Source organism: Camelus dromedarius, chromosome 18, assembly GCF_036321535.1.
Source record: "Camelus dromedarius isolate mCamDro1 chromosome 18, mCamDro1.pat, whole genome shotgun sequence".
Taxonomy (NCBI): Eukaryota; Metazoa; Chordata; class Mammalia; order Artiodactyla; family Camelidae; genus Camelus; species Camelus dromedarius.
The window spans coordinates 44,870,112-44,895,102 of record NC_087453.1 but is presented as its reverse complement, the minus strand read 5'-3'; the positions used below and the strand labels follow the sequence as shown (position 1 = coordinate 44,895,102).

At 50.4% G+C, this 24,991-nt stretch overlaps 1 protein-coding gene across 11 annotated transcripts in view; it reads right to left on the bottom strand.

The window, feature by feature from the left end:
- RIN2 (Ras and Rab interactor 2) overlaps positions 1–24,991 on the bottom strand; it is a 196,999-nt gene that overhangs the window by 2,306 nt on the left and 169,702 nt on the right. For all 11 annotated transcript variants that reach the window (XM_031434317.2, XM_031434316.2, XM_064475918.1 and 8 more), the window contains 4 exons: positions 21,529–22,683; positions 7,108–7,413; positions 4,939–5,070; positions 644–807 (listed from right to left, as the gene is read on the bottom strand). In XM_031434317.2, coding sequence (XP_031290177.1) covers positions 644–807; positions 4,939–5,070; positions 7,108–7,413; positions 21,529–22,683 — 1,757 coding nt within the window. The remainder of the gene's footprint in view (positions 1–643; positions 808–4,938; positions 5,071–7,107; positions 7,414–21,528; positions 22,684–24,991) is intronic.

Below are 24,991 nucleotides of genomic sequence, written 5' to 3'. Positions count from 1 at the left end.
CGAACAGCAGAGGACCCTGAGCCAGCGGTCAGGAGGGAGATTTAAAATATGTAGACACAGGAGCACACGCTGCATTCACGGCGGACTGCTCTGTGTGATGCCGAAGGGCCCTCGCGTTAGGCTGGACCACAAGACACTGCGGAAAGTGGGCCTTCCCTCCCCTCCTGAAAAGCCAGTTTCACGCAGTTCAACCCAACACGAGGTCCCCAGTGGCTCTCAGTGCAGCGTGGGAAGGTCGGCAGGAGGAGAATGTGGACTCTGCGGGAAGACTTGGGGAGATGTGCTGACTGAGTGCAGGGAGCCTGTTTCCACCCGGCCGGTCCCCCACCTCCCCCTGTGCCCGGAGCATCCTTCCTGTTGGCTTCCTGTCCGCTCAGCTTCCACGCTGAACGTTCTGGGAGAAACCCTGCCCTAATTTGACTCTGTTTTTTTAAGGGCAGTAAAACCTGGGCCAAATCCACATTTTTTTTTTTTTTAATTTAAGGAAAACAGAGAAGTGAAAGCACAAGATCAGAGGGTGGTTTAAAATATCCCTTTTCCACCGGATGATCTGACCAAGGGGGCCCGTGGCGCCGGGAGCCAGCTCTGCGTCCTGAGGGCAAGGGTGCAGCGCGGGGCCCCATGGCCACCGCCGGCCACATACCTGAAAGTCGTCCACCGAGGGGATGGTCCGGTTGGTGGTCCTCCGCTTGTGCCACTGCCTCAGGGTGTCCCTGGCCTCTGAGCTGAGCAGCCTTGCCGCTTGTTCTTCTTGGAAATTCTTTATCAGAGAAAGTGCCCCGTAGGTGCTCGTCAAGTAATAGCCTCCTGGAAAGGGCACAGAGGGTGAGTTCGCTGGGGGTTCACCCTCTGGAGACAACAGTTAGGGGACAGCAGAGTTGGGGCCCAGGCCTTGCTTTTTCTCCGTCTCTCCCCACGCGTCTCCTGGAGGGACCACAGAAGCGCGTGTCCGAGGCACGCCCCCCATTCGTCCATTCCTGCATCCGTCCCCAGGAACGGCTGACCCCGGCCTGCGCCACCGCTGGGGGCCCTGGGGGCTGGGCTGGGCTGAGCACACCTGTTCTCACTGACGGAACTTCCATTCCAGTGGGCGAGGCACACAGCATCTCTACTATTTAAGTGCAACTGTGAAAATGTTTTGCCAGAAAAGGTCAGGGTGTTGGGGGTGGACGGAGGTGAGGAGGTGGCGGAGGACTGCGGGGTCCATCGCTCCGAGGCCAGAACCCTTTCTTTGAGGAACGGGAGTCCACATGCCTCCCGGCAATGCTTGCTTCGAGGGTTTTCTTTTAGGGACTAATATTTTCTCAATTTTAAGTCAACCATATACTTTGAAAGACGGACACAATCTGCAAGCGCTCACAATACTGGCGGGTCTCCAAAATCACTTCCCCCTCCTGATTTCCTCCCTCCCCTTCCTTGGCTGGGGACTAACATAACACGACACTTGAGGAAAAATGATTTACAGGGAAAAGCAAGTGGTGAGCCTTTGACAGTGCATTTAGGAATGATTTCTTAAGTTTGGGGGAGTGTTTACAAGACTTACAACACTCTGACCAGGCATATAAACGTGTTCACAGTATAGTCCTAAACTATAAAAAGTACAAGTTTTTAGGTGGAACTTGTATACGCCACACTGGAGAACCACTAGGGGGCGCCCCAAATGTTTATTAAAAATTCCCTACTTGGGCGAAAGCACGTTGTCAACTGAGACGTTCTTTGTCCAAATACCTCCTGGATTTCTACTGTGAGCTGAAGCCAGGTACAGAGCAGGGGGTGGGCTTGAAAGAAGCAGAATCTGAGTCTTTGCTCTACTGAAGTTTATAAATGTATTAAAGCAAACAAACATTGGTGGTTTATTCATGCAGCGACCAGAAGCTAGTTGTGGTTTAATGAGTTTTGTGTGCAAGTATCACTTTCACGGCCAAAGAATTTAGCTGCCAAAGCAAGACCCCGGAGAGCGCTCTCTGGTCAGCAAGTGACAACGTTCAAGGTGGGAAGTTGTCCACAACCCGAATGCCCCCCACCCCTGCCCCGAGAATCGCACTGGACGCACGAGAAAGAAACATGCTTTTGTGGTTTCCAGGTCCCTGGTGGAAATTTGGGGGCTAGTTTTCACTGAGCGGTGCACTTTCCATGAACACATCACATGTCAGGCTTTTTTTTTTTGATGGAGGTACTGGGGGTTGAACCCAGGATCTCATGCATGCTAAGCGTGCGCTCTACCACTGGGCTGTATCCTCCCCCTGGGCTTTTTGTTAAGAGTCATTTGAATAGTTTACCGGCTCCACCGCCTGGGTGTAATTCCCAAGGCAGCCCCCACTGTATGTAGTACGGAGTTTTGAGTGGCTGATTTTGTACTAAATATTTGCCTCATGAACAAATCAGATGATTAAATGTGAAAACTCAGCGGTATGGAATTTAAACGCTACACAGAGGATTTCAGGAGGACTTGATGTGGACTTCAGTATTCAAAAGAGGCTTGTGGAGGTGTCAGTACTGGAGAGGGGATTTGGAGGGACAGTGACGGCCGAGTCTGGGAGGCAGCTGTTTCCTTTGGACGTCAAATTTTAGACTCCATGGCTCACGGTTCAGGCCATTAAGGGGAAAACTCAAAATGCTGGAAGCACAAAACTGACCACACTTTGAAACATGTGGATGTAATTAGGGGAAGGTTTAAATTTCAGCAAAACTACAACCCTGCCATAAGGGCTGTGCACGTAAAAGGTTTTCTATGACGCCTTTTCCGTAAATGAAACTACCTGCTTAAACAGCAGAAAACAGATGTGGGCTGCGGTCCCGCAAACCGAAGAGCGCTTTGGGCAGCAGGCAGGCTGCAAGGCTGGGAGGGCGGCGGAGCAGAGATGAACCCAGGACCTTGTGCTCGCTAAGAGTGGGCTCTACCACTGAGCTCTACCCTCCCCCGGGTCCTTGTCTTTCTCTCTGATTCCCAGACGTGACAACAGCCACCTGCCCATCTGTCACCATCACGCCCAGGGCAGTGCTGGGCTCTGGGGAAACGCTGGAAAAGGTGGCAGGAAGTGGCCGTCTCGATCCTCAGGCCACATGATGTAAGCATATGTCTGTCCCAAGTACACGCTGTCAGCAACAGAACGGTAATTTTCTGAGTGAAACTGGCATGCACTTTCCCCAAAGCCCCAAGAGTTCAACCTACTTATGACTAGAATTAAACATGATTGAAACTCAAAAAAACCCTCAGATGCATAAAAAATTGTAATAATAATGCAGTGGGAGAAAGGAAGACCGCAGCACGGAGTTGAATGTACGCTCCTCTTGGTCCCTGGACAAAGCCCCGTGCTTCCCTGCCCTGCCCCCTGAAGTCCCAGGGCCAGGGGTGGGGATCTGGGGGGTGGTTCCAGGCAGGGTCTGGGGGCCCAGAAGGTCTGGCCCCAGTGTTGTGAATATTAATGAGGGGAGATTAAAGGGGGGGGGGCGGGAGAGAGGTAAAAGGATGGAGAGGCTCACTCACAGAATGGAAAGACAGTCATCAAGGATTCCGAGTCAGTGTCCTCCCTACAGGGCGGAAGGGGGACCTCGGGGCCCAGGAGGACCGATCCTCTGGAAGAGAGCCAAGCCCTGAGGACCTAGGGAACTAAGGGACACGCTCCAGGGGTGACAGTGCGTTGAAGTTTCCTCCAGGGAAAATCCCAGGATGATGCATTCCCTGGGGGGACCCCATTGCCGTGGATCTTTTTACTCAAGCCCAGACTAAAACTCACTGGAGAAAAATAAATTATGCAACAATTCACTCGGGGTCTATCTGGGCTCTGACGGGAACACACGGACAGGGACAGTCAGTATGCACGAGGCAATGGCTCCAATCTCTTCCCCTTGAAGAAGACAAGCTCGCACAAGAGCCCCAGTTATTTCTGCTCTTCAAGCCTGCGCACCACAGTGACAAACACCCCAGCGATTCCTGAGATAAAATTCCTAACTGGTGCGTAAGGAGGGGATTCTCTGTGAAGACATGTCGGGGTCAAGCAGACACAGGAAGGAAAGCCGACCGACAGTGAAAGCACCCTGCCCAGATCTCGCTCCACGGCAGGGTCACCTGAACAACGGGCAGAAGCTACCTTTTAAACAGAAAAGAAAACCAATGCTGTTTTCATCTCGAAAACCAAACGTCAAAAATAAAGATGAAAACAAAAGACAGGCCTTCACCATTCTTCTGACAGTGGAAATACTCTCCAATGAGAGTTTACGGCTTCCTCTTGGAATCAAAGAAACCATTTCTTTTTAAAAATGGCATTTAGTTTATTCTGTGGAATGGTAGTTTTTGTACTGCAATTAACCAATCTCGGCAGAGTATAATGATGGCAGGGTTACATTTTTTGCGTGTTTTTCTGACTTTCCCAAATTTTCTACAATGAATATGGTTTGCTTTTGTAATCTGAAGAAAGTCAGCACCTTCTTATAAATGGATAAAATTAAAAGGCCATTAACCCTTAAGATGCCAAGAGGGGGAGGAAATAAACTAGGAGTTGGGGATTAGCAGATACACACTACTGTGCATAAAACAGATAAACAACATGGACCCACTGTTCAGCTCAGGGAACTATAGTCAACATCTTGTACTAACCTATAATGAAACAATATGAAAAGGAATATATATGTGTGTGTAACTGAATCACTCTGCTGTACACCAGATAAATCGAATATAGTTCAGTTAAAAAATAAAACACCCACATGATGCTGAATGGCATGGGGTTTTACTTTGGGGGGATGAAAATGTTTTGGTACTAAACAGAGGTGGAAGGTAGCTCGAAACTGTGAGTGGACTAAATGCTATTGAATTGTTTACTTTAAAATGGTTAAGTTTATGTTATATAAACTTCACCTCAATTAAAAAAGAAAAAAGAAAAAGTAAAAGAAACTGACAGAAAGCACGCAGCTCCCCCCGCTTCTATGAGAGCCAGTTACCTTCCCCGTGGAGCAGCGATGGGTCCAGGAGCTCCATCATGTACTCGACCTCGGTGTCCAGCTCCAGCATGTCGCACTGAGCTATGACGTAGGTCAGGACCGGCAGAAAGTCGTCAGCTCCATACATCCTCCCTGGGGGCGGGAAGGGGGAGACAGGACAATTTCTACCCATCTTTCTTTCATATCCTCCTTGCTGCTTTTATTAGACAGCGAGGAGTCATGCTGGGGAAATGTGCTATTTATAAACGGAGGTGGGTGTTTCTGGAATTCTCTGTGTCCCACGCCCCTTCCCACTGCTCCTGGCAGGGACCAACCCTAACTCGAAATTTCAGAACGAATGCCTGAGTCAATGAACACAGGGAAGATTTTTCTCCCCATTTTTGCGAATTGCACCAACTTTTGCAATAGAACAAGAGTACTTTTAAATAGTTTAACTTTTCAGCAAGTGATGTGATAAAACACTTGCAAAGTGTCTACTTATTGTGTTAATCCTTTGTGTCCTGTTTCCTTTTGTTTCCTGTGCAAATTAATTATAAACAGATCGGGGAGGCCATAGCTCTGTGGTAGAGCGTGTACTTAGCATGCATGAGGTCCTGGGTTCAATCCCCAGCACTTCCATTAAAACAAACAAACAAACCCTAATCACCTCCCCCCTCAAAAAAATAATAAAAAATAAGATTTAAAAAATTTATTATAAACATAATGACAGGACCAAACTCAATCAAGGAATAACCTGTTCCTTCTCTGTCTTCAAGATGAGCACACATTTAATTTACTTAAATGTGTTAATTCAGCATACGTTGAATAGATGCATACAATGAACATATGGCAAAAAATGTCTGGTCCTTGCTGCTATTATAACAGAGATTCTTAGCTAGGGGTGATTTTGCCCCCCGGGGAATCTGGCACTGTCTGGAGACATTTTTCATTGTCATGACTGAAGGGTGGGCGTGCTCGTGGCATCCAAATGCCGATAAACTTCCTACGGGAGGTAGGACGGCCCCACCACAAAGAATCCTCCGGTTTTAATGTCACTAGTGCTGAGGTTGAGAAGTGTGCTTCAGAAGGACACAATCCTGTACAGACGTAATTTTGGAGACTTTACAAATGATTTTGTGAACCACAGAAAATACATCTCTTGTATGTGAAGTAGGTGTCACATCTCAGAGGCAATGTTCATCTGCTATTATGAGCAGCCCAAGAGCTCAGGTCTTTTTCTTGTTTTTAATTTCTTTTAATCTTTTTTTGGGGGGGAGGTAACCCAATTTATTATTATTATTTTTAAATGGAGGTACTGGGGATTAAACCCAGGACTTCCTGCATGCTAAACACGTGCTCTGCCCCTGAGCTACACCTCCACCCAGAGCTCACATCTTAATGTCTCTGTTCCATGATCTGCAAAGTGCCCGCACATGACTACCTACTTCAGCAGTGGTTAACAGAGCCTGTGTTTTCCCTCTGTTGCTTCTCCATCAAGCAATTTCAGAGGAAAAGTTGGAATCATGTACGGAATTAAAAAGGCTCACCCGAGCCCCGGCACATCGCAAGGCTGATCACTACCCATGAATCATGGGAACCCCTGCCTCTACAAGAAGCAGCACAGGGGAAACCCAAGAGCTGACTCCCTGCTCTGAAATGTACATGAACTCCCATCACATTGCTTCAGCTTGTAGCCAAGAAGCCACAGCCTGTGACACGGCTGCAATGAAGCCACGTCATAGCCGAGCGCTCCAAGTTTCTGACAAATGCCGCAAATCGCTGACACAAACCCTCATGGGCCAATGACAAGAGTAAGCACTAATGTTCATGCACATGCACTGAAGAAGGACAGGGTTACACCCACCAGAGGTGCAGAAACGGCAGCTGGGGAGGTTGATGAAGGGGGCCAAGTCCCACACTTAACTAACCCGTGCACAGAGCTTGGACTGGAACTCAGACTCCAGGGACTGAATCTGTACCCACTCCCTGGGACTAAATCTTCTTAAAATTGGCATCGTACAACATTGCTGTTGCCCTCCCGCGCTTACTTTCTTCGTGCGGTTACTCTGTTGCATGCTGACTAATTTGCCAGAGGCCGGAGTACACAGTGTTTTTGTGAGCCCCCGGGTGGAGAGGAGGAGAGAGGCAGAAAGCGAGCATCTGGGAGCCAGGAAGCCCGACCCGCATCACCTGAGTTGTTCTCCATGACGGTGTAGATGAGCTTGCAGACCCGCAGCAGCAGCATGACTTTCTTTTCTGGTGAATACATCTTCTGCATGGTCATGAACTTGACTTTGATTTTCTCCACATCCACCAAGTCAGGGGTGGGGGCGAAGACGCCCAGCTCCTGGGGGTTCCTCTGCCGCACCAGCTGCAGGTTCTCCTTGAGCTGTTTCCACGAGCCGTCGGCCACGTGGAAGTCCTTCAGCATGGCCTCGACGTGGCCCTTCAGGGGCTTCAAGATGCACTTGTGCATGGCTTTCTCCAACACCACATCTGCCAAAGGAAGCGCAGCTATGTGACCATGGTCCGCAGAAAGGAGAAATGCAAGGTCTGCTTTCTCGGAACGGACACCTCCAACCCCGCCCGCTGGTTAGAAGGCAGACACGTCCCAACTTCGCACTCAACCCACCGAATTTAGCACCAACTCACGCACCAACATTTTTTTTTTCTGTAAAGCCAGGAAGAGTGACTCTTCCCTAATGAAGTGTTCCAGTCTCCCTTGCACACAATCAGTACAATGGAACATTTTTTTTTAACAACTTCTACACCCCCACACCGTTAAACACAGCTGAATATTCTCGAAGACGTTCTTTTGACCTCGCCCTTCCATTGAGGATCCACCTGACAGATAAGCAACTATGTTAAAGGCAGGGTTTTTTAACAGCAAGGGATCCAGGTCCCTTAAAACATTTCCTGGGGCGGGGGGACAACTAAATATACATGCTATCTTGGATTGGATTCTGGACCAAAAATAAGTCTTTATTTCATTTGCCAAAAAGGGCATGAGTGGGATATTAGATGAGATTTGAATAAAGCCTGCAGGTTAGGTAATCCTGTTCGCACTGAAGCAGTGTTAATTTTACTGCAATTCTGTAACACAATGGCCCTGTTTTCAGGAAGTTCACACTGAGTATTTAGGGATAAAGGGACACAGTGCCTGCAAGTAGCTCAGAAAAAAAGAAAGAGGTGTGTGCGCGTGTGTATGCACTCGCATGTGTATGCACTCGCATGTGCATGCGTGTTCCTGTGTGCGTGTAAACAGAGAAAGACAAGGGGTGAAGCAAGCTGGGCAAAGCACTAACACTGGGGACTCTGAGTAAAGGGCAGACATGGTTTCTTCATACCCTTTTTTTGCAAATTTTCTCTACATCTGAAATGATTTCAAAACAAACATTGAAGAAGTCCTGAAGCGTGTCTCTGCTCAGAGCGAGGAGGCACCCCCAGTGTGGGAGGCCTTACTGTCCCCTTTTCCTCTGCATGGTTTTGCCCAGGGAGTAGCTCACGCAGCTGACAGCACAGTGACTGGGACCGTGAACCTGGAGGAGGTCTGGGCTGGAGATGGTTTGCACAAAGATAAGCTCTCAGCTTCCTCAACATCAGTTTTTCCGTCTCAAATGTTTCACACGCTCATCAAAGTGACCCGGGTAACAGCCACACGGAGTATCTGACATTTGACGTCCTTTCATCTTGGAAGCCCACAGATCCGTGGGAATGGTCAAGCTCCCCCTCTGGCCTGTGGAATTCCTGACACAGCATCAGATCACATTGACTCCAAATTATCCCCGATTATTAGAAGGTCAGGGACAAGGATAAATCTAAGCCACGCACACAGATACCAAAAAAATTGTCCCACAACCCCAAGTTCAAACTGATGCCACGAGCTGGTGCTGATCCCATGACAGCCAGCTTTCCTGGCCCAAGGTTTCCTTTGTTCCTCCACTTCCACATCTCCCATCAGGAGATCTCTTTGTTTAAATACAGGGTTTATATCACTCCAGACATTCAAGGTTGAAGCAAAAGAGGTTATTAAGTTAAAAAACAGAACATTTTCAGTTCACATCTGGGATTAAAACAAATTAGTTGGTCTGCATTGGTTCTGTCGCGTTAACAAACTTATATGAAGTCCTAGAGCATCTCTGACTTCACCCTAGACGGTCATTCTGATGAAAAGTCAGTAACAGCAATTAACACGCAGTGCTCAGCTGGGCTGGGCTTTAACTCGTTATCTCATCTAATTCTTACAACAACTCTATTATTTTTGCACAATACTACTATTAGGCCCTTTTTACAGATGAGGAAACTGATAGCTAATGGTTTGCTTGAAGACGCACAACCAACCAAACTGCTTTTCATTCTTTTTTGTCTTTATTTTTTTTGTAATATTTTTTGGGGGGGTAGGTCATTAGGCTTATTTATTTATTTACTAATGGAGGTTCTGGGGATTGAACCCAGGACCTTGTGCATGCTAAGCACATGCTCTACCACTGAGCTATACCCTCCCCCCAACTGCTTTTCAAAGTAAATGGTCTCTTCGTTCTAGAGTTCAAGTTCATAAACATTGACCAGTCCCTCCACCCAAAGATTCTGAAGCTGCATTCCTGGTAATCACCACTCTGTTTAAAAGGAGGCCAACAAGGGGGGCAAACATCACGTCCGTCGTGAATCAGGAACGCATGTGAATGCTGGTGGCAGCGTTATTCATAATAGCCCCAAACTGCAGACAACGCAAAGGCCCCTCCCAATGGCATGGGCGCCAGGACACATCCGCACAGTGGAATCCAGGAAATTGAATTCAGACAATGGAAGAGTCATTCCCGGGAAGAGCACGCTGCAGCTCCAGACACGGCTGGCTGAGTCTCAGAGGACAAAGAAGCCGGACACGGATGAGCGTCATCTTTGCCAAGTTCAAGAGCAGGAAGAACCAGCCTGTGACGACGGAAGCCAGGACTGGGAATAAGCGAGGCTGTGGGAGGGCACTTGTGGAGGGTGGAGACGTTCTGTGTCTGGATCTGGGTGGTGGCGACACGTGTGAAAATCGTCGCGCTGGGTAACACTTGAGAGCTGCACACTGTATGGATGTAAGTTCACCCTCAATAACCGTGTGATAAGTCAAACCCACAGAAAACACCTGCTGGAGACCAGCCTGGGATTTCCGCCTTGAACCCCAGGGGCGGCTTTTAACTTCAGAGCCAGACTGATCACCTCTGGGCCAGAGCAGTCACACAAATCACTCTGAAAGATTCTGCGCTGTGCCTGGGGGGCGGCAGCAGAAAGATGGTCGCCAGCAGGCTGAGTGGGTCCCTTGTGCAACTCACCCTTGTACCCAGGGAAGGGATTCTGGCCTTTGCACTGTACACTCCCTCAGAAACTGGTGGGACTGTGGAAGTCTTCTAGGAGGGCTGAAACCCAGGACCCACTGCTGCGTGCTCACTCCCTTAAAACCCCAAAGGAAAAAAAATTGTTTTAGTACATTTTTTAAAGGCCATAATTTAGAAATAAGAAAGACTGGTCTCTTTGCATTCTTTTTCAGAACTTAACTCCTAACCACTCCTCCCCACCCTTGCAAATCCTTAATAAACATAATGACTAGGAAAAAAGAAGTCCCCGACTGGTTCTCTCCAACAGGAAAACCAGGTCCTGCCCCCGAAGCAAGAGGGAAAAATGATTTTATGGAACAAAAGGAACAGAAAAATCTTTCAGCTCGTGGGCTAGCTCAGAATAAAAGGAAAGAGCAGACCTATCATATTGCTTGTAAATGACTACTATCTGCTATTTTCCATCATCTCTGATTGCTTTATTCATTTAAAAAAAATTTGGGGGGTAGGGAGGACGTGATTAGGTTTACTTATTTATTTTAATGGCGGTACTGGGGACTGAACCCAGGATCTCATCATGCTAAGCAGTCATTCTACCGCTGAACCACACCCTCCCCCACCTCCGGTTGCTTTAAAATCCAAGAATCCAAGAATGATACTGTTCTGCGCTCAAGATGTGAGGACATCCTCCAACAAACCCACAGAGGGAGGACTATTATCTCTTCACTTTATAGATGAGGAAACTGAACCCCAGAGAGATTGATGCCACGCAGATGGCAAGACGGGGGGCGGGGATTCATACCCAAGAACTCTGGTTGTGGCGACTGTGTCCATCTACAAACAGAGAAATAAGAAAATCCTGGAGAACTGTCTGAGCTACAGAATTCTGAGTGTTAGACACCGACTGCTAACTGAGTAACCAAATGGAAATAAAGTTTCTGAAAAAGTTTACAGAGATCTTCTCCACTGGTCCCAAAGCCCAGGGAGTGGAGTGGCCTGGGGCTCCTGCCTCAGTGTGACCTGAGACAGATTTATAAGCCGAGTTCCAGTCATTGGGCTCTAGTGCTGTGAAGCCTGCCGTCCCTTACTTCACCTCATCAGCAGCACAGATGCCAGAGAAAGTCAGACAGGAGACAGGGAACCATCACAGGACAGACCACTCATCAGCCAGGTCAGGACACTTTCTGCTCACCCACTGCCACCAAAGGGGAAGCGAGAGCCCAGAGGCGGAGGTGAAGTTCGGAGAAGGCGCGGGTCTCGGGAAGGGGTGACCAGGAGGCCGGGCAGCCAGCCCAGTTCCCTCTTTCTAAGCGACTCTGGCCATCACCATCCCTTTCTCACTGTCATTGCCTGAACTTCTGAACTGCCATCCAGTCATGGCAGAAGGAGCAGCCTGAATCCGACTGATGGTTAAAGCAAAAAGACTCTCAGTATTCTCCAAAGATTCTAACAGTATCCAGAATCTAAACAACATGCTCAAAATGTACAGGTTGCGACCTAAAGTTACAACAAAGATCCAAAGTGAGGATAGGTCCTCTGGCCTCTTGGTTTAGTCAAGTTCTAGCATCCTGATATTTTTTCAAAAAAGCAAAGTAGGAGAAATAGCTCATGTCTGATGGCAAGAGGGGGGCCTTCTTTGTGGGGAACTCCCACTGTGAAATGGAAACGCTTACAATCGCTCACGCGGAGGGGCGTCTGTTAGCGCAGTCCCTGTCGTGCGGGGCCGGGCGGGTGCCCTCGCCTCGCCCTGTGATGGAGGGGCGAGTCCCCCCTCGTTCTGCAGATCCACACGAGGCTCAGAGGTCCAGTGACCTTCCCAGGACAGTGGAGAACCTGGTCGTGAAGCCAGGAGATGGCACACCAGGCCTCGCTCCAAACAGGAGGGGCAGAACGAGCTGGCTCTTTATATGCTCACCTGTCTTCCTTTGGCCGCGTAACTGGCTGATGGATCGGGACTGATGCCGACTGGGTGGCAGTGCTTTTCAAGCATATGTACGCGCTTAATGCGTATTTGAACCAGCCTTCAGCTGACACGAGCACATGAGCCCTGTTTGTCTTCGGGGTCTCCCAAAAGCCCCCAGGGACAAGGGCTTGAGCAGCTCCCTGGGGAGGGGCGTCCGGGAGCACAGGCAGCGGACGGGGGCAGGCAGCCCAGGGCGTGCGTGCTGTCAAGCAGTCACCACCGGGAAGAGACACAGCGCAGGGCAGCCTCGGAGCTGCCCCATGTCTGCCTGGGGAGGTCTCTGCCTGAGGGCGGCTTCCTGCCGGTGGGCTGGGCATTCCCTCCCCAGCCTTTCCATCACCCCGGACCAGGGTTCCGGTGGAAATCCAGCAGGAAGGGAGTGTCCGTGGGGTGTGCATGGCAGTGTTGGGTAACCCTGCTACAGATGAAGAAACTGAGGCACAGAGGGGTTGAGGCCTGTGACCAAGCACACACAGCTGAGTGGCAGCCGGGCTGGGACTTCAGTCCAGTCTGAGCCCTGACCCTGAACCACCACTGGCTTCTGCCTCTCGGCAGGAACTGTATCCGCCCTTCTCAGCAGAGTTGAGGTGTGACCCCGGGCGGCCCCAGGAGCACCCGGCCACTCCTCTCCACTCCTCTGTACAAACTACTCATAAAGAGTAGACAGACCACACAGGGTCCCGTGGCCCCTGGGCAGATGTAAAGTCCAGATGAGTGGTTTTCTACCTTGCGGCCTTGAGAGAAGACGAGCCTCTGCCTTCTCATCTGTGAAGCGGGGCCGTTCACAGCTTCCTGATGGGGCTGCTGGGAGGACTGGCTGAGATCTACACCATGAGCACCTGACACCCAGAGAGCCGGCAAAGATCACTGACTGGCCCCCTCTGCTCCTGTTGAATGGGGACTGTGTGCCTTTGAAAAAGGACTCCAGGATTACTGATTCGGGCCTGTTGTGTTTTTTTCCTGCGCTACCTGTGGTTTACTTGGTTTGATTAATTGAAAAGCTACCTGACTGAAAACAGAGTTACCCTACCCAGCAATCCCACTCCTGGGCATACATCTGGAGAAAACTCTAATTCAAAAAGATACATGCACCTCATTGTTCATAGCAGCACTATTTACAAGAGCCAAGACATAGACAGATGACTGGATAAAGGAGATGTAGTATATTTATACAACGGAATACTACTCAGTCATAAAAAAGAAAGAAAGAATGCCATTTGCAGCAACATGGATGGACCTGGAGATCATCACGCTAAGCGAAGTAAGTCAGACAGAGAAAGACAAATGTCTCATGATATCAGTTATAGGAGGAATCTAAAAAAATGACATAAATGAATTTATTTACAAAACAGAAACAGACTCACAGACATAGGAAAGAAACTTATGGTTACCACAGGGGAAGTGGGAGAAGGGATAAATTAGGAGTTTGGGATTAGCAGATATACACTACCATATATAAAACAGATAAGCAACAAGGTCCTACTGTACAGCACAGGGAACTATATTCAATAGCCTGCAATAACCTAAATTGAAGATATACACATATGTATACGTGTATAACTGAATCACTCTGCTGTACACCAGAAACGAACACAACATTGTGAATCAACTCTACTTCAATTTTAAAAAAAGAAAGAAAAGAAAAGCCGCCTGGCTTTCTGTACAGTCTGTATCTGCAGGTTCCACATCAGGGGGTTCAACCAATCATGGATGGAAAATATTCTGGAAATAATAATTCCAGGAAATTCCAAAAGGCAAAACTTGAATTTGCTGCCCACAGCCTCCTATGTACACAGCATTTACAGTGCCCTGGGCACTATAAGTGATCTGGAGATGATCGAAAGTGAAGGGGAGGGTGTGAGTAGGTGATATGCAAACACTGCATCACTTTATACAAGGGACTTGAGCATCCATGGACTCCAGTATCCGTGAAGGGCCCTGGAGCCCCCCTCCCCTGGCAAATACCCAAGGATTCCTGTACATCTTTCTCCCGCCTGTCTTCTTCCTCTTCCTCAGCCCCTCCCACCCGAAGGTACAAAGAAGATCTGAGCCTTGGGGTTTTCCTGCCCTGAAACTCCCAGTGTTTTGTCACAACCTCATTCTGTCCCCGCCACACAGCTCAAAACCACAGATGAGCTGAGCATCTAGGGCAGCTGTATGTCTTTAAGAGCGACAGGAACAGAGAGCCCCCCGCCCCATTTCAGAAGAGCAAACGTGTGGGTGGATTCGGGTCACTGCCAGCGGTTTTTGGCCCACTGACTGGGGAGTACCCTGGCTCACCATGCTGATCACAGGCGGTGTTGGCCAGCATCTGATTTGATGGCTTTGGTACCTGGGCTAGAGAGCCTGTTCAAGAGTCTGACTCTTACCCTGCCTGGGGTCATCTTTCTAAAGTGCCCTCCACCACCTTGAAGACTCAGGCGGCTCCGGATATGCCCCTGCCCTGCCCTGCCCTGCCCTCCATCCCTTCTTCCCACCACATCCCTATAAACAAACAGCCTATGCTTTCGCTGAAGCCAACAGGAAGCAATCATCTGTGCCTCTGTGCCTTTCCACACGCTGCTCCCTGTGTCTGGTGGGCTGCTCGCCCTTCCCGACGGGGATTCCCAGGGAACCCTTGTCTGCCTGTCCCCCCTCACGGCTGGCTTCCCCATCCCTGCATCCTCGGGGTTCTTTGCTGCATCTGCCGCGCACAGGGCAAATCTGACTGCTCTCCTCGAGAAGCCGTCTGCCCACCAGACTTTGGGGGAGTCACCTGAGCTGTCTGCAGCCCTGAGCCTGAGGCCCATACGTAGCATGTGCTCCAGAAGCAACTTCCGAATTGAACTGAAAATCCTTCCTTCGTGTGGTTACATGAGTATCATGTTTCTCCTCCTTACCCGTGCAAAATACAGAAAGTGTGAGTCTAGTGACGAGCGCATCGCCCAGGTGTGGGGCAGCTGGCAGAGGCCCCTGCAGGGATGTCCTGTGACCTGGGTTTGCTTAAGCACTGCCAGCAGTGCAGGCTTCGGCCCTTCAGTAGTAAATAATAAATGATGCCTTAGCACTGGAAGGAAGAGCCCACCAGCCCAGCAGAGGCGACACCAAAATAAAAACAACAGGCACTGGGGTGGTGATTACTCACTTCTATTTCTGTTCAGTTTGGAGGGCTTCAAGGAAGGGCATTTCACGGAAAAGCATACACTACATTCATAGGACACCTTATGTTTGAAAAGCGGCAGACTTACTTCAGTGCCTTCTGGTAAACGGCTGATAAAACTGAAGGCAGTGGAAAGAGACCAATCTTCCTTACAGAAAAATTCTACATAATTTATGTAGATCTCCTGGCCTCGGGGAGGTGGTGCTTAATTCTACCCTCATCCCTGGAGTGTGACTGGCATGTAGTGGCTTGCTTCCGAAGAACAGAACAGAGTACGTTTTTATAGGGCAGAAACCTGGCAAGCTCAGCCTTGGGCTGGAGATCCAGGGCAACACCGTCACTGAGTCACGTGGACGGCAGGGCTCTCTGGCGTGGGGTGACTTCACCACGTGCAGGGGTGGCCGCCACGGGGGGCGCAGGAAAAGCCACCACACGACCTGGCTTGAGTCCTCCTTGCATCCTGGCCTGCCCTTGCTCGGCTTTGTTTCCACATCTGTAAAAGCGAGGATACTAAACAGGGCCTCCCCAGGCATTAGGGGATTTATGCATCAGTGTTCCCGGAACCACTGCAGGGGCTGTCAGGCGTCTCGACTGAAAACAGGACGCATTTAATATGTACTCTGACTCGCCAGAGGAGGTGGGCGGTGACTTCTGGCTTCTGAAAGAAGCCCCTGAGCCTGGATGGTAAGTGAGAACCTCCCAGGTGGATGCTGTGTCTGCGCGGGAGCAGGGCTGTGTCTGCCGGACGTGGTCCCTGTTGGGAGACCAGGCCAGTGCGGCAAGGCTGTGCGTGCGGCTGGGACGAGGGCTCCTCTACCTGGTGCCGGCCTCGCCAAGACAGCCAATCAGAGGCTTCCTTTGAGACGCTGGCCTCGCCAAGTCAGCCAATCACAGGGGTCCTTGGGGATGCTGGCCTCGCCAAACAGCCAATCAGAGCCGTCCTTTTGTCGAGCGTAGAGTGATGTAAATCTCTTCAGAATCCGATTCCCACGCTTCCAGTCAGTGTGGCCCTTCAGGTGCGCCTCGGGTCACGCTCTCAATTGCCACGTGGCTTCCTCTCGTTTCCTGTCCAGGAGGTGCTTATCTCTCTCTCAAGTTGGAAGATTCTAGGAACACAGTCAGAAAACACCCTAGCGCAGGTGTCTTCGTGTGCCTCCTCGTGCGCCCGCACCACCCGCCGCCCACCTTGTGAATTCCGGAGCCTACGGCTCCCTGGCTCAGGGCGTCACGGAGTCGGGACGCCGGGCCGGAGAGTCTTAACTCCAGGGCTGTGACCCTTCTTTTGATTGACGTAACATAATGAACCCAATGATGGCGCCCTGAAGTAAAAATTATACCACAAATGATGCCCCCTGGGGAAAGAAGGGCTTCTTGCTGTAGGCTTCTATTTAAACTAATTTTCAAAAACAATATATAGGCTGTAAGAGGTCTAGCTTTCTCCTCCCCCCACCCCTGTTAACATTCAAGGAGGTTCACTCCTTCCAGGTGATCAGAAGGCAGAGTCAAGGTTTTAGTCTCAACTCCGCACCAATATGCCTTTCCGGCTACAACTTTCAGAACTCTTTATCAAAAAAAAAAAAAAAAAAAAAAAAAAGAAAGAAAGAAAGAAAAAAAATCAGGTAATATAATAACTGAAGGGTTTAAACGAAACTATGAATTAAAAATTATAAGCAAGTCACACTGGATCTTGAAGCTTGAGTCAGACTTGAATGCTCATTTAAAAAAAAAAAAAAAAAAAAAGACCTGAAGCAAAGTAGTTGTGACTCTTTTAATGCCTACGGAATGACCTCAAACCCCCTTTCTTATTCACGCTACGCTCTCTGGTGTCTAACCACATTTCAGTATCATTTCTCTATTAAAAAAAATAAAACTCCCATACATGTACACTGACATCCTCTTTGAAATATGTAGGAATTGAGTTTGAGGATACTTTTTCTTCAAACAATTAAAATACTCTTCAGAGGAAATACACATTTTGATGGCAATTAAGGAAAGCAAAACAGTATCGTCTTGTTTTTCACTGACTTTCAGGAATATGGACGGCTGGCTTCTTTGTATCTTTGTTGATAGTCTGTGGTGGGCAGTTTGGATGAAACAGAACATGTGGGATTTCTAACAAGCTTGGAGTTGGAAAGATTTTGCTTTTCTTGAAAAAAGACTTGAAAATAGAGGGCTTTTCCCAAGATTAATATCAAATCAGAAGTTTTTGGAATAAAAATTTGCTTGAATAAAATAAAAAACACTAACCACAAGGATGCGATCAGTTCTGCGAAGTGTAGACTTCACTACCAGAAAGTCTGGATGAATTTCTCCCACCGGCTGAAAGGGACTGAAGCAAGAGTGCAGTGATGTGAGAACCCACCAATGAGGGACACATGTCGGGACCAGGAGTGATGCTGCACTTGTCTGCACCTTGGAGGGCGGGACACACCGGTGGTGAGTTTACCTCACTCTGTCGATGAAGTCACCGATCCCAGGCTTTTAAGTCGGCTGCCAAACGCTGTACATACCTTGTTAAAGCCGCCATTTGTCCCTTCATGTACCACTTTTGAGGGTGGGGGGTGGAGAGCGTCTCACCAGGGAAACACTTACATGGCCCCAGAACCCAGAGAGGGCTGGCTCCTGGGGGAACTCATCTGGTCTCATCCTCCAACCAGGAGAGCGAAGCTGATGTCAACCCACTGGCATTTATACCTGAACCCCCGAAAGGCAGGGCTGTGTGTGGAAGTACTTTAAAGAGCAGTCTAAACAGAACTCTGATTCTCCACAATTGGGCACAACCATGTAGACTGGCAGTTCTTCATTCTTGAGATGGACCGTTCATCACTGTATTCTCACCTGGAAAGTGCTGACCTCCGGGGCCGTGGCAGGAGCATTTGGACAACATGGCAGTGGGTGGGACAACATTGGCTTTTCTCTATGCAGCGGAAGAACCCCTCTCTGAAGACGACAGGTTAGCACTGTATCCATACACCAAACGCATATACACAGGCATTCACGGGGTCATTTTTCACATATGAATGATGGCTCTAATTCTACGTGGGTTAAACCAGCAAACTACCTCCTTCAAACTTCCTTGATTTCAGGATGGAATTCTGTAAGTCTAGGCTCTAAATCTGAATTCCCACCTCCCAGTGCAGAGCTCCCCTCTTCAGAAGCTGTGGGAAAGGCGGACAGGACGAGATATTTTTGAAGCAGAGAACCCCAGCTGGCATTCTTGAAGAGCTTTCCAAGCATCAGTAGACACCTGTTCACAAGAAACTTGAGGCTTGGAATTCTCGGGGTGACGTTCAAAGTGAATCACACCCTCCCAGGAAGTGAGATTGGTGGGGATGAACAGATGACCTGGAGAGTCATCTCAAGATTAGGCTCAAGACATGGGTTGAAGCTCCCTCCTTACCAGCAGCAAAGTGACCCCCTGCAAGTCACTTTACCCATCTTGGCCTCCATTCCTGAATCTGCAAAACATGAATAAAATCTACACAAATGGACCAGACTTGCGTTGGTTACGAGGCTTGAAGGAGTCACTGTATTGACAATCCTTAGTAAACTTGAGAGCCCTTCGTTCAGGAAGATGTAAAGCAGACAATTAGACTAACCCTATTTTCTTCCCAGCGTCCGACTCTAAACTTGCTCACGCACAGGCGCTGCTTTCTAATAATTAGGGCCACATCTTTCCCTCCAGCTGGGCGTGTTCAGAGTGTCTCAGGGCACCCTCTGCTCTGGCCCCCCCTCCTCTTAATTTCAAAAGTCCAGCGCATCCACCGCACTTTCAAAACCGACTAATGGTTTCATTGGGGAAACAAAACACATGATGAAGTGTCTGTTCTAATGCAAAAGCTTAAAAAAACCAAAACAAACCAATAAAAAAAGTGTGGCAATGCTCAGGCTGGCCACACCCACACCTCCACAGGCAGCGTCCATCTGAGCCACCTCCACAAAGGGCCAGCCTACTCTTCCAATTCCCCTTAATTTTTCTAGTTAAAAAATTTAATTTTTAATTGAGATATAATGGACATATCATTGTATTCATTTTAGGTGTACAACATAATTAAGCATTTTTTTCAACCCTCCTTAATTTCTGCCGAGAAAATGTGAACACGGGCGGCAGCTGGGGGCGGAGGGTAAGGTTATAAAGACACAGGCTTTGAATCAGACAGAAGGAAGTTCAGGGGGGAGGGTGTAGCTCAGTGGTAGGGCACGTGCTTAGCATGCTCGAGGTCCTGGGTTCAATCCCCAGCACCTCCGTCAAAACCAACAGCAACAACAAAAAAGATCCTAATTAAACTTACTTTGAAAAAAGAAAAGAAGGGAGTTCAAATGCTGCAGGACTAGTTCCTGGCTGGTGTGGCCCTGGGACACACGACTGCACCTGCCAGAGCCCTGCCTGGCTGCACACAGATGCCTGCTTCACAGGGCCGAGGCCGGGACCCACTGCAGGGGCTTGGACTGGCTGCCTGGATCAAACCAGGGGCTCCCCAGATGTCAGTTTCCCTTCTCATATGACCTTAGATTTTAAATTGAAAGCTGCACCCTCCTGGAACAGCAAAGTTGCCAACCTCAAATTTGTTTTTGGAGAAAATGTGACCTTGTGCTCCCAAAGCAAGCACACTGTCTGAAGTGCACCCGCAAAGAAGCTGGCAGGAGCTTCCCGGGCCAGCACTTGGGTTGGTGCTCCCAGCGCCAGCGGGGAAGGCAGGGAAGGCTCCTTGCCCGGGGAGGAGCCCCATCTCCGTGGGCTGGTTGGCACTGAAGCCACATAGCGCAGGGCTGACATCAGCGCCCGCCTGGCTCGCCCCCGGGCGCTCCCAGAGGAAGCTGCTCCTGTAGGTTTGGGGTCTGAGCGGGTCTCCCCAAGAGGCAGGCTCTGGGGGACAGGGACTTGGGTGGCCTGTGTGGCTGCTCTGTCTTCCTGAAGGCTTTTCCGTCTCTGAGGCACCTCACGGGGCACATTTCTTCCAGCTGACCCGTCATCAGCCTCCCCGCTCTGACCACGCCCCGTGGGCCCAGGGACAAGCCACAGGGAAACAAACAAGGCTTTGATTCCTTTGTGAGAAAATCAAAGAACTGCGAAACTCACTTAAAGGAGAGAGACAGAGACAGAGAGACAGAGAGACAGCACTCTGACCACACACTGTTTACTACTTTCGACAAACAGACCCAATCGGAAAGAAGAACTGTGGGGTTTGCTTTATGAAACTGCCTGGATTACTGTTTGGTAGCTGGTTTGGCTGCTGCTACCCAGCGGAGGAGGGCTCTGAAATGAGCCTTTCAGAGTCAACCTTCTTAAAAAAAAAAAAAAAAAAAAAAATCCCTGAACACTCTCGCCCTGGAAAAAAAGACAGCTTGCCAAATTCAATTTTCCCTTGGCCAAAGTAACTATCAGCAACTCAGTCCTCCAATGAGGCTATAGAGGAATTATTTCCCCCTGACTTCAGAGCAAACACCTTTCATGTGACCTCCAAACACGTTACTTATTTTAAAGGTACACAGACAAAACTTCTCCTTTGGATTTTTTTTTTTTTTTTTTTTTTTTTGCTTACTCCAGAAGAGTGCTTCTTACAGAATTCTATGATTGGAAGCCAACAGGGTGGTTACCCTTTGGGGAGAAGGAGGACAGGGCGGGGGTCCCGGGGTGGGGTGCTTCCAGATGCTGGTCACGTTCTGCTGAGCGGGTGCTTGTCACACAGGCATGTTCACTATGGAAACTCGGGCAGCTGCACACCGTGAGCTCTGCACTCTTCTGAACATAAAAAGGCTACTCCCCACCCCAGCAGAGCAAACTACGGCTTCTCAGAAGATAGCAGAACACCTTTCTGTGCACACACAGCCTACGGAGACGCACCTGAGCAAGACACTCAACAGTTGTGTCACACACACAGCACGAACCGGGCCCTCAGAAGGCACACTCCATCCCTGAACGGAACCATGCTGCCGTCCCCATCAGTCGCTCCCCCAAACATACCCAAGCCTGGCCTGCGGCAGCCGAGTCAGGCACAACGTGAAGTCTACTTTAAGAAGCTGTGTTTCGGCTCGAATCAGTCCAGAGGGCGGTGCGGGCTGCTCGTTTGAACTCGGGAGAAAACTGCCCCCAGGATAACTAACGCGGGATGCACTGTCCTGCCAGGCCACAGTATATTTTATAGTAAAAAAAAAAAAAAAAAAAAAAAAAGAGGCAGGTGGGCACTCACCTATTTGGTCTTCGGGGATCAGCGACTCGATGGGGGGGTCCAGCTCCGAGCTCTGGGACAGGTAGTTCTTCACCTGGGTCATGAACTGCCGGATGGTCTGCAGCAGGTCGGTGCTGGACACGTGGCACTCCTTGTTCTCCTGCAGGAAGCTCACATAGTCCTGCACCAGGCAGCCGAAGTAGGTGCGCTTGTCCCGGGCCAGCTCAGCGATCCTCCGCACCATGCGCTTCTCCGGCGTCAGGAAGGAGCTGAACACCCCGCTCATCTTGCGGAGCTGGGACTTGACGAGCCTGGGCAGCACGAAGGAGCTGTTCCTCTTCTTCTTGGACTTGATAGGGGGGGGCATGGTCTCCTGGTCACTCTCCCCCTCGTAGTCCTCCAGGCTGCTGTTGGTGTCTGCCTCATAGCCAAACAGGGGCATGCTGCGGTCCAGGTCCAGCGAGTCGGAGGAGGAAGTGGAGAGGCTCATGTCACTCAGCCTCTGTCTGCCGCCGCCGCACCACGGGGACCGGGACGAGGATGCTGAAGCGGCGGCGGGCTGGGCCCTTGTGCAATCCCCTGGGGCCGCCTCCTCCTCCTCCTCCCCTGCCGTCCGGGCTCCACCTGCGCTGCCCGCAGGGCCGGCCGCGGGCTCCGGGCGAGGCCGGCTGCCGGTCAAGGTCTTGGCGCTGCCCTCCACCTCTAGAAAAGAAGCCTGCTTCTTCAGCCGGGGTGGAGGCACGGGGGTTGGTTTCGCTCCAAGCAGAGCTACGTTCCCATGTTGGTGATGGGTGGCCGTTTCCGGCATGCTCGCCGGGGCCGCGGTCCTGGACAGCTGAGGGCTGGCGTGCAGACTATAAATAGTGGGCGGCGGGGGCCTGGGTGGGGGGGACCGGGGCCTCTCGGTGCCATTCGCGCTGGGAGTCCGGGTGCAGGGCCGCCGCGGGCCTCCGCTGAGGTCCTGACTGTGCACTTTCAAGAAGAGAGGATTAATGAAGCACAGGGCTCCGTTGGTCTGGCTGCACTCCAGCTCCGAAGGCGTCCTCGTTTTTATAGAATGCACTCCATTTATAAGGCAGAGCTGGCGGGAGGCTGGAGCGGCACCGTCTGAGCAGAGAGGCCTATGGGGAGGTGGAGGGTTTGGGGGGTTGTTGTCAGCTGGAGAGCTCCAAAAATCTGAAAGTCATTATCAGTGAACACAAGAATGTAAATACAGTGCACTTGGCTGTTCCTTACCAAAAAGCACACTTGCCTGGCAATGTGCAGCCCTGCAGGGGGAGGCGCTACACTTGAGTGTTGTGTTTTTCTTTCTTTCTTTTCCCTTTTTTTTTTTTTTTTTTTTGCTTTAACTGCATTCCTTCTTTACTGGAAAGGGGAGCAATGAGGCCAGGCCCAGCTGCGGGTTGGCAGGAAGGCTCCGGAGGCTTTTTGCCTTCAAAGCCCTGGAGATGGCTCAGCCACTGCACAGAGCGGGCCTGGCCTTTCCCCAGGTGAGGAAAAAGGAACTGGGTTGGTTACAGTGCAAACTCGGAAAAGGCCACGGGGCTCCCCACTTGCTTCACAAAGACGGAGTCTGCCGGCAAAGCAGCAGCGTCCTCTGCGGTCCGCCTCTCCCGGGATGCCCTCTGCAGAGGGCCGGGCAGTTCCCCTTTAACGGGCAGGACCAGCAGCTGGGCCTGGGGGATGTTACACAATCTGCCTGGTTTTACACATTCAGCATTAAAACCCCCAAAGGAGGAAAAATACACTCATGGGTCCCATCAGCAAAAACAGGAGAGCCGCTTGGGCACATGTTAAGTGCAAGTCCGACGGTCTATCCTGGTCGTTTGCTGCCCATTCTTCCAAAACCCCAGCCCCCACCCCGGCCTTGGCTGCTCACGCACGGTGCTCTCTGCAGCGGCGCGCAGGCTGCCGCTGCCACACTGCCCTGCCCGCTTTGACGGAGGGGTCTGGTTTCCATGCAGTCAAGGGAGGCCGGGGTGATGCTAAATGCAGGGTTGTAATTTCCACCTGGAATAGGTCAGCGTCACACTGAAGCTCTGCCTTGCTGTGTTTGCTTAAACTGGGTTTCCTTCCCAGGGGCCCAGAACGGCTGGTCCGAGGCCTGGGAGAGGCTGGGGCTGGGAGCCCGGCCCGGCCTGTCTGCAGTTGCCTGCATCTTCTCGTCCTTCCTCCCCGCTCCCCTTCCAGCTCCTCCTCCCCCAGCCCCCAGCTCTGTGCTGCCCAGCCCTGGAGCAACAGTCACCTGAAGCCCAGTCGGGCAACGCACAAACACGATTTTCAATTTTTCTTAATGTGAATCGGCTTAAATTTAAAACCTGGCGCCCAGGTCGGTTATGGGGAAGCTTCTAAGGAGGTCGGGAGCTTGGGTCTGTGAATCTACTTTTTCAATTGTAAATTTAATGAAATCATTAAATACAGATCCGTGTATTTCTGCGGAAAATTTAGGGCCTGAATTGAGATGTGTTGTAAGGACAAAATATGTGCTGGATTTCAAACACTATGAAAAAAAAAAGTGAACTGTTCTATTCATACTTTGAAAAATACTGACCGTATACTGAAATAATATTTCAGATATTACATTGAATAAATTAAATTATAAAAATGAATTTCACCTTTAATTTTCTTAAAGGTGGCTACTAGAAAACTGAGAAGTACCCGCTGGCTGGCCTTAGATGCACTTCTGCTGGCCGGTGCGGAGCCGCGCTCACCGCCCTTGGGACCTCCGGGGACTCCCACTGCCGCTGCTGTGCCACTTTTTTCGGGGGGGGGGCGTTAATTAGGTATGTGTGTATGTATTTATTTTATTTACTTATTTTAACGGAGGTCCTGGGGAGAACCCAGGACCTCGTGCATGCTGAGCACACGCTCTATCGCTAAGCTACACCTCCCCCACCACGGGACTTTTTATTTGCTTCCGGTGAGCGGCCACCAGAGCAAGCTCTTCCTCACCGTCATCTCCGCAGGACACAAGTGCTACCCCGGACACTTCCGTCCACGAGCCCCGGCACCAAGCGCACCTAGCAGGCCGGCCACCGAACCGGGAGTCGGGGGCGCGGGCGTCCCTGCAGGGAACGGAGCCCAGCTGCACGTCAAGAGGCCGACGCGCTGGCCGACCCCGTTACCTCAAGCTCAGCAAACGTCCCAGACCCTCTGCCAGGTGGGTGAAGCCCACGCAGAGGCTGCGAGACCTCTCAGCAGGGACGTTTAGGCCGCCCTGGTATTTTTACCAGGATTCTGGTTCCCAGCCCTTCGGCCCAGCTGCCCAGCCGACGGGCCTCGGGCCCACGTGGCGGTTCCTTTGAGGCAATCCAAGTCTCACAGGGGACTGTCAGTGTCCCTCCCGGCTTCCCTGTGAATCTCACACTCCCTGGGCAAGGGCACCCTCTGCAAAACAAGTTCTTCAGACTGAGAGGAAAACTTGCCAGAGGAGAACACATGTATTTTTTATTTGCTGCGGCAAGTGGCACAGCTTCTCGGGTCC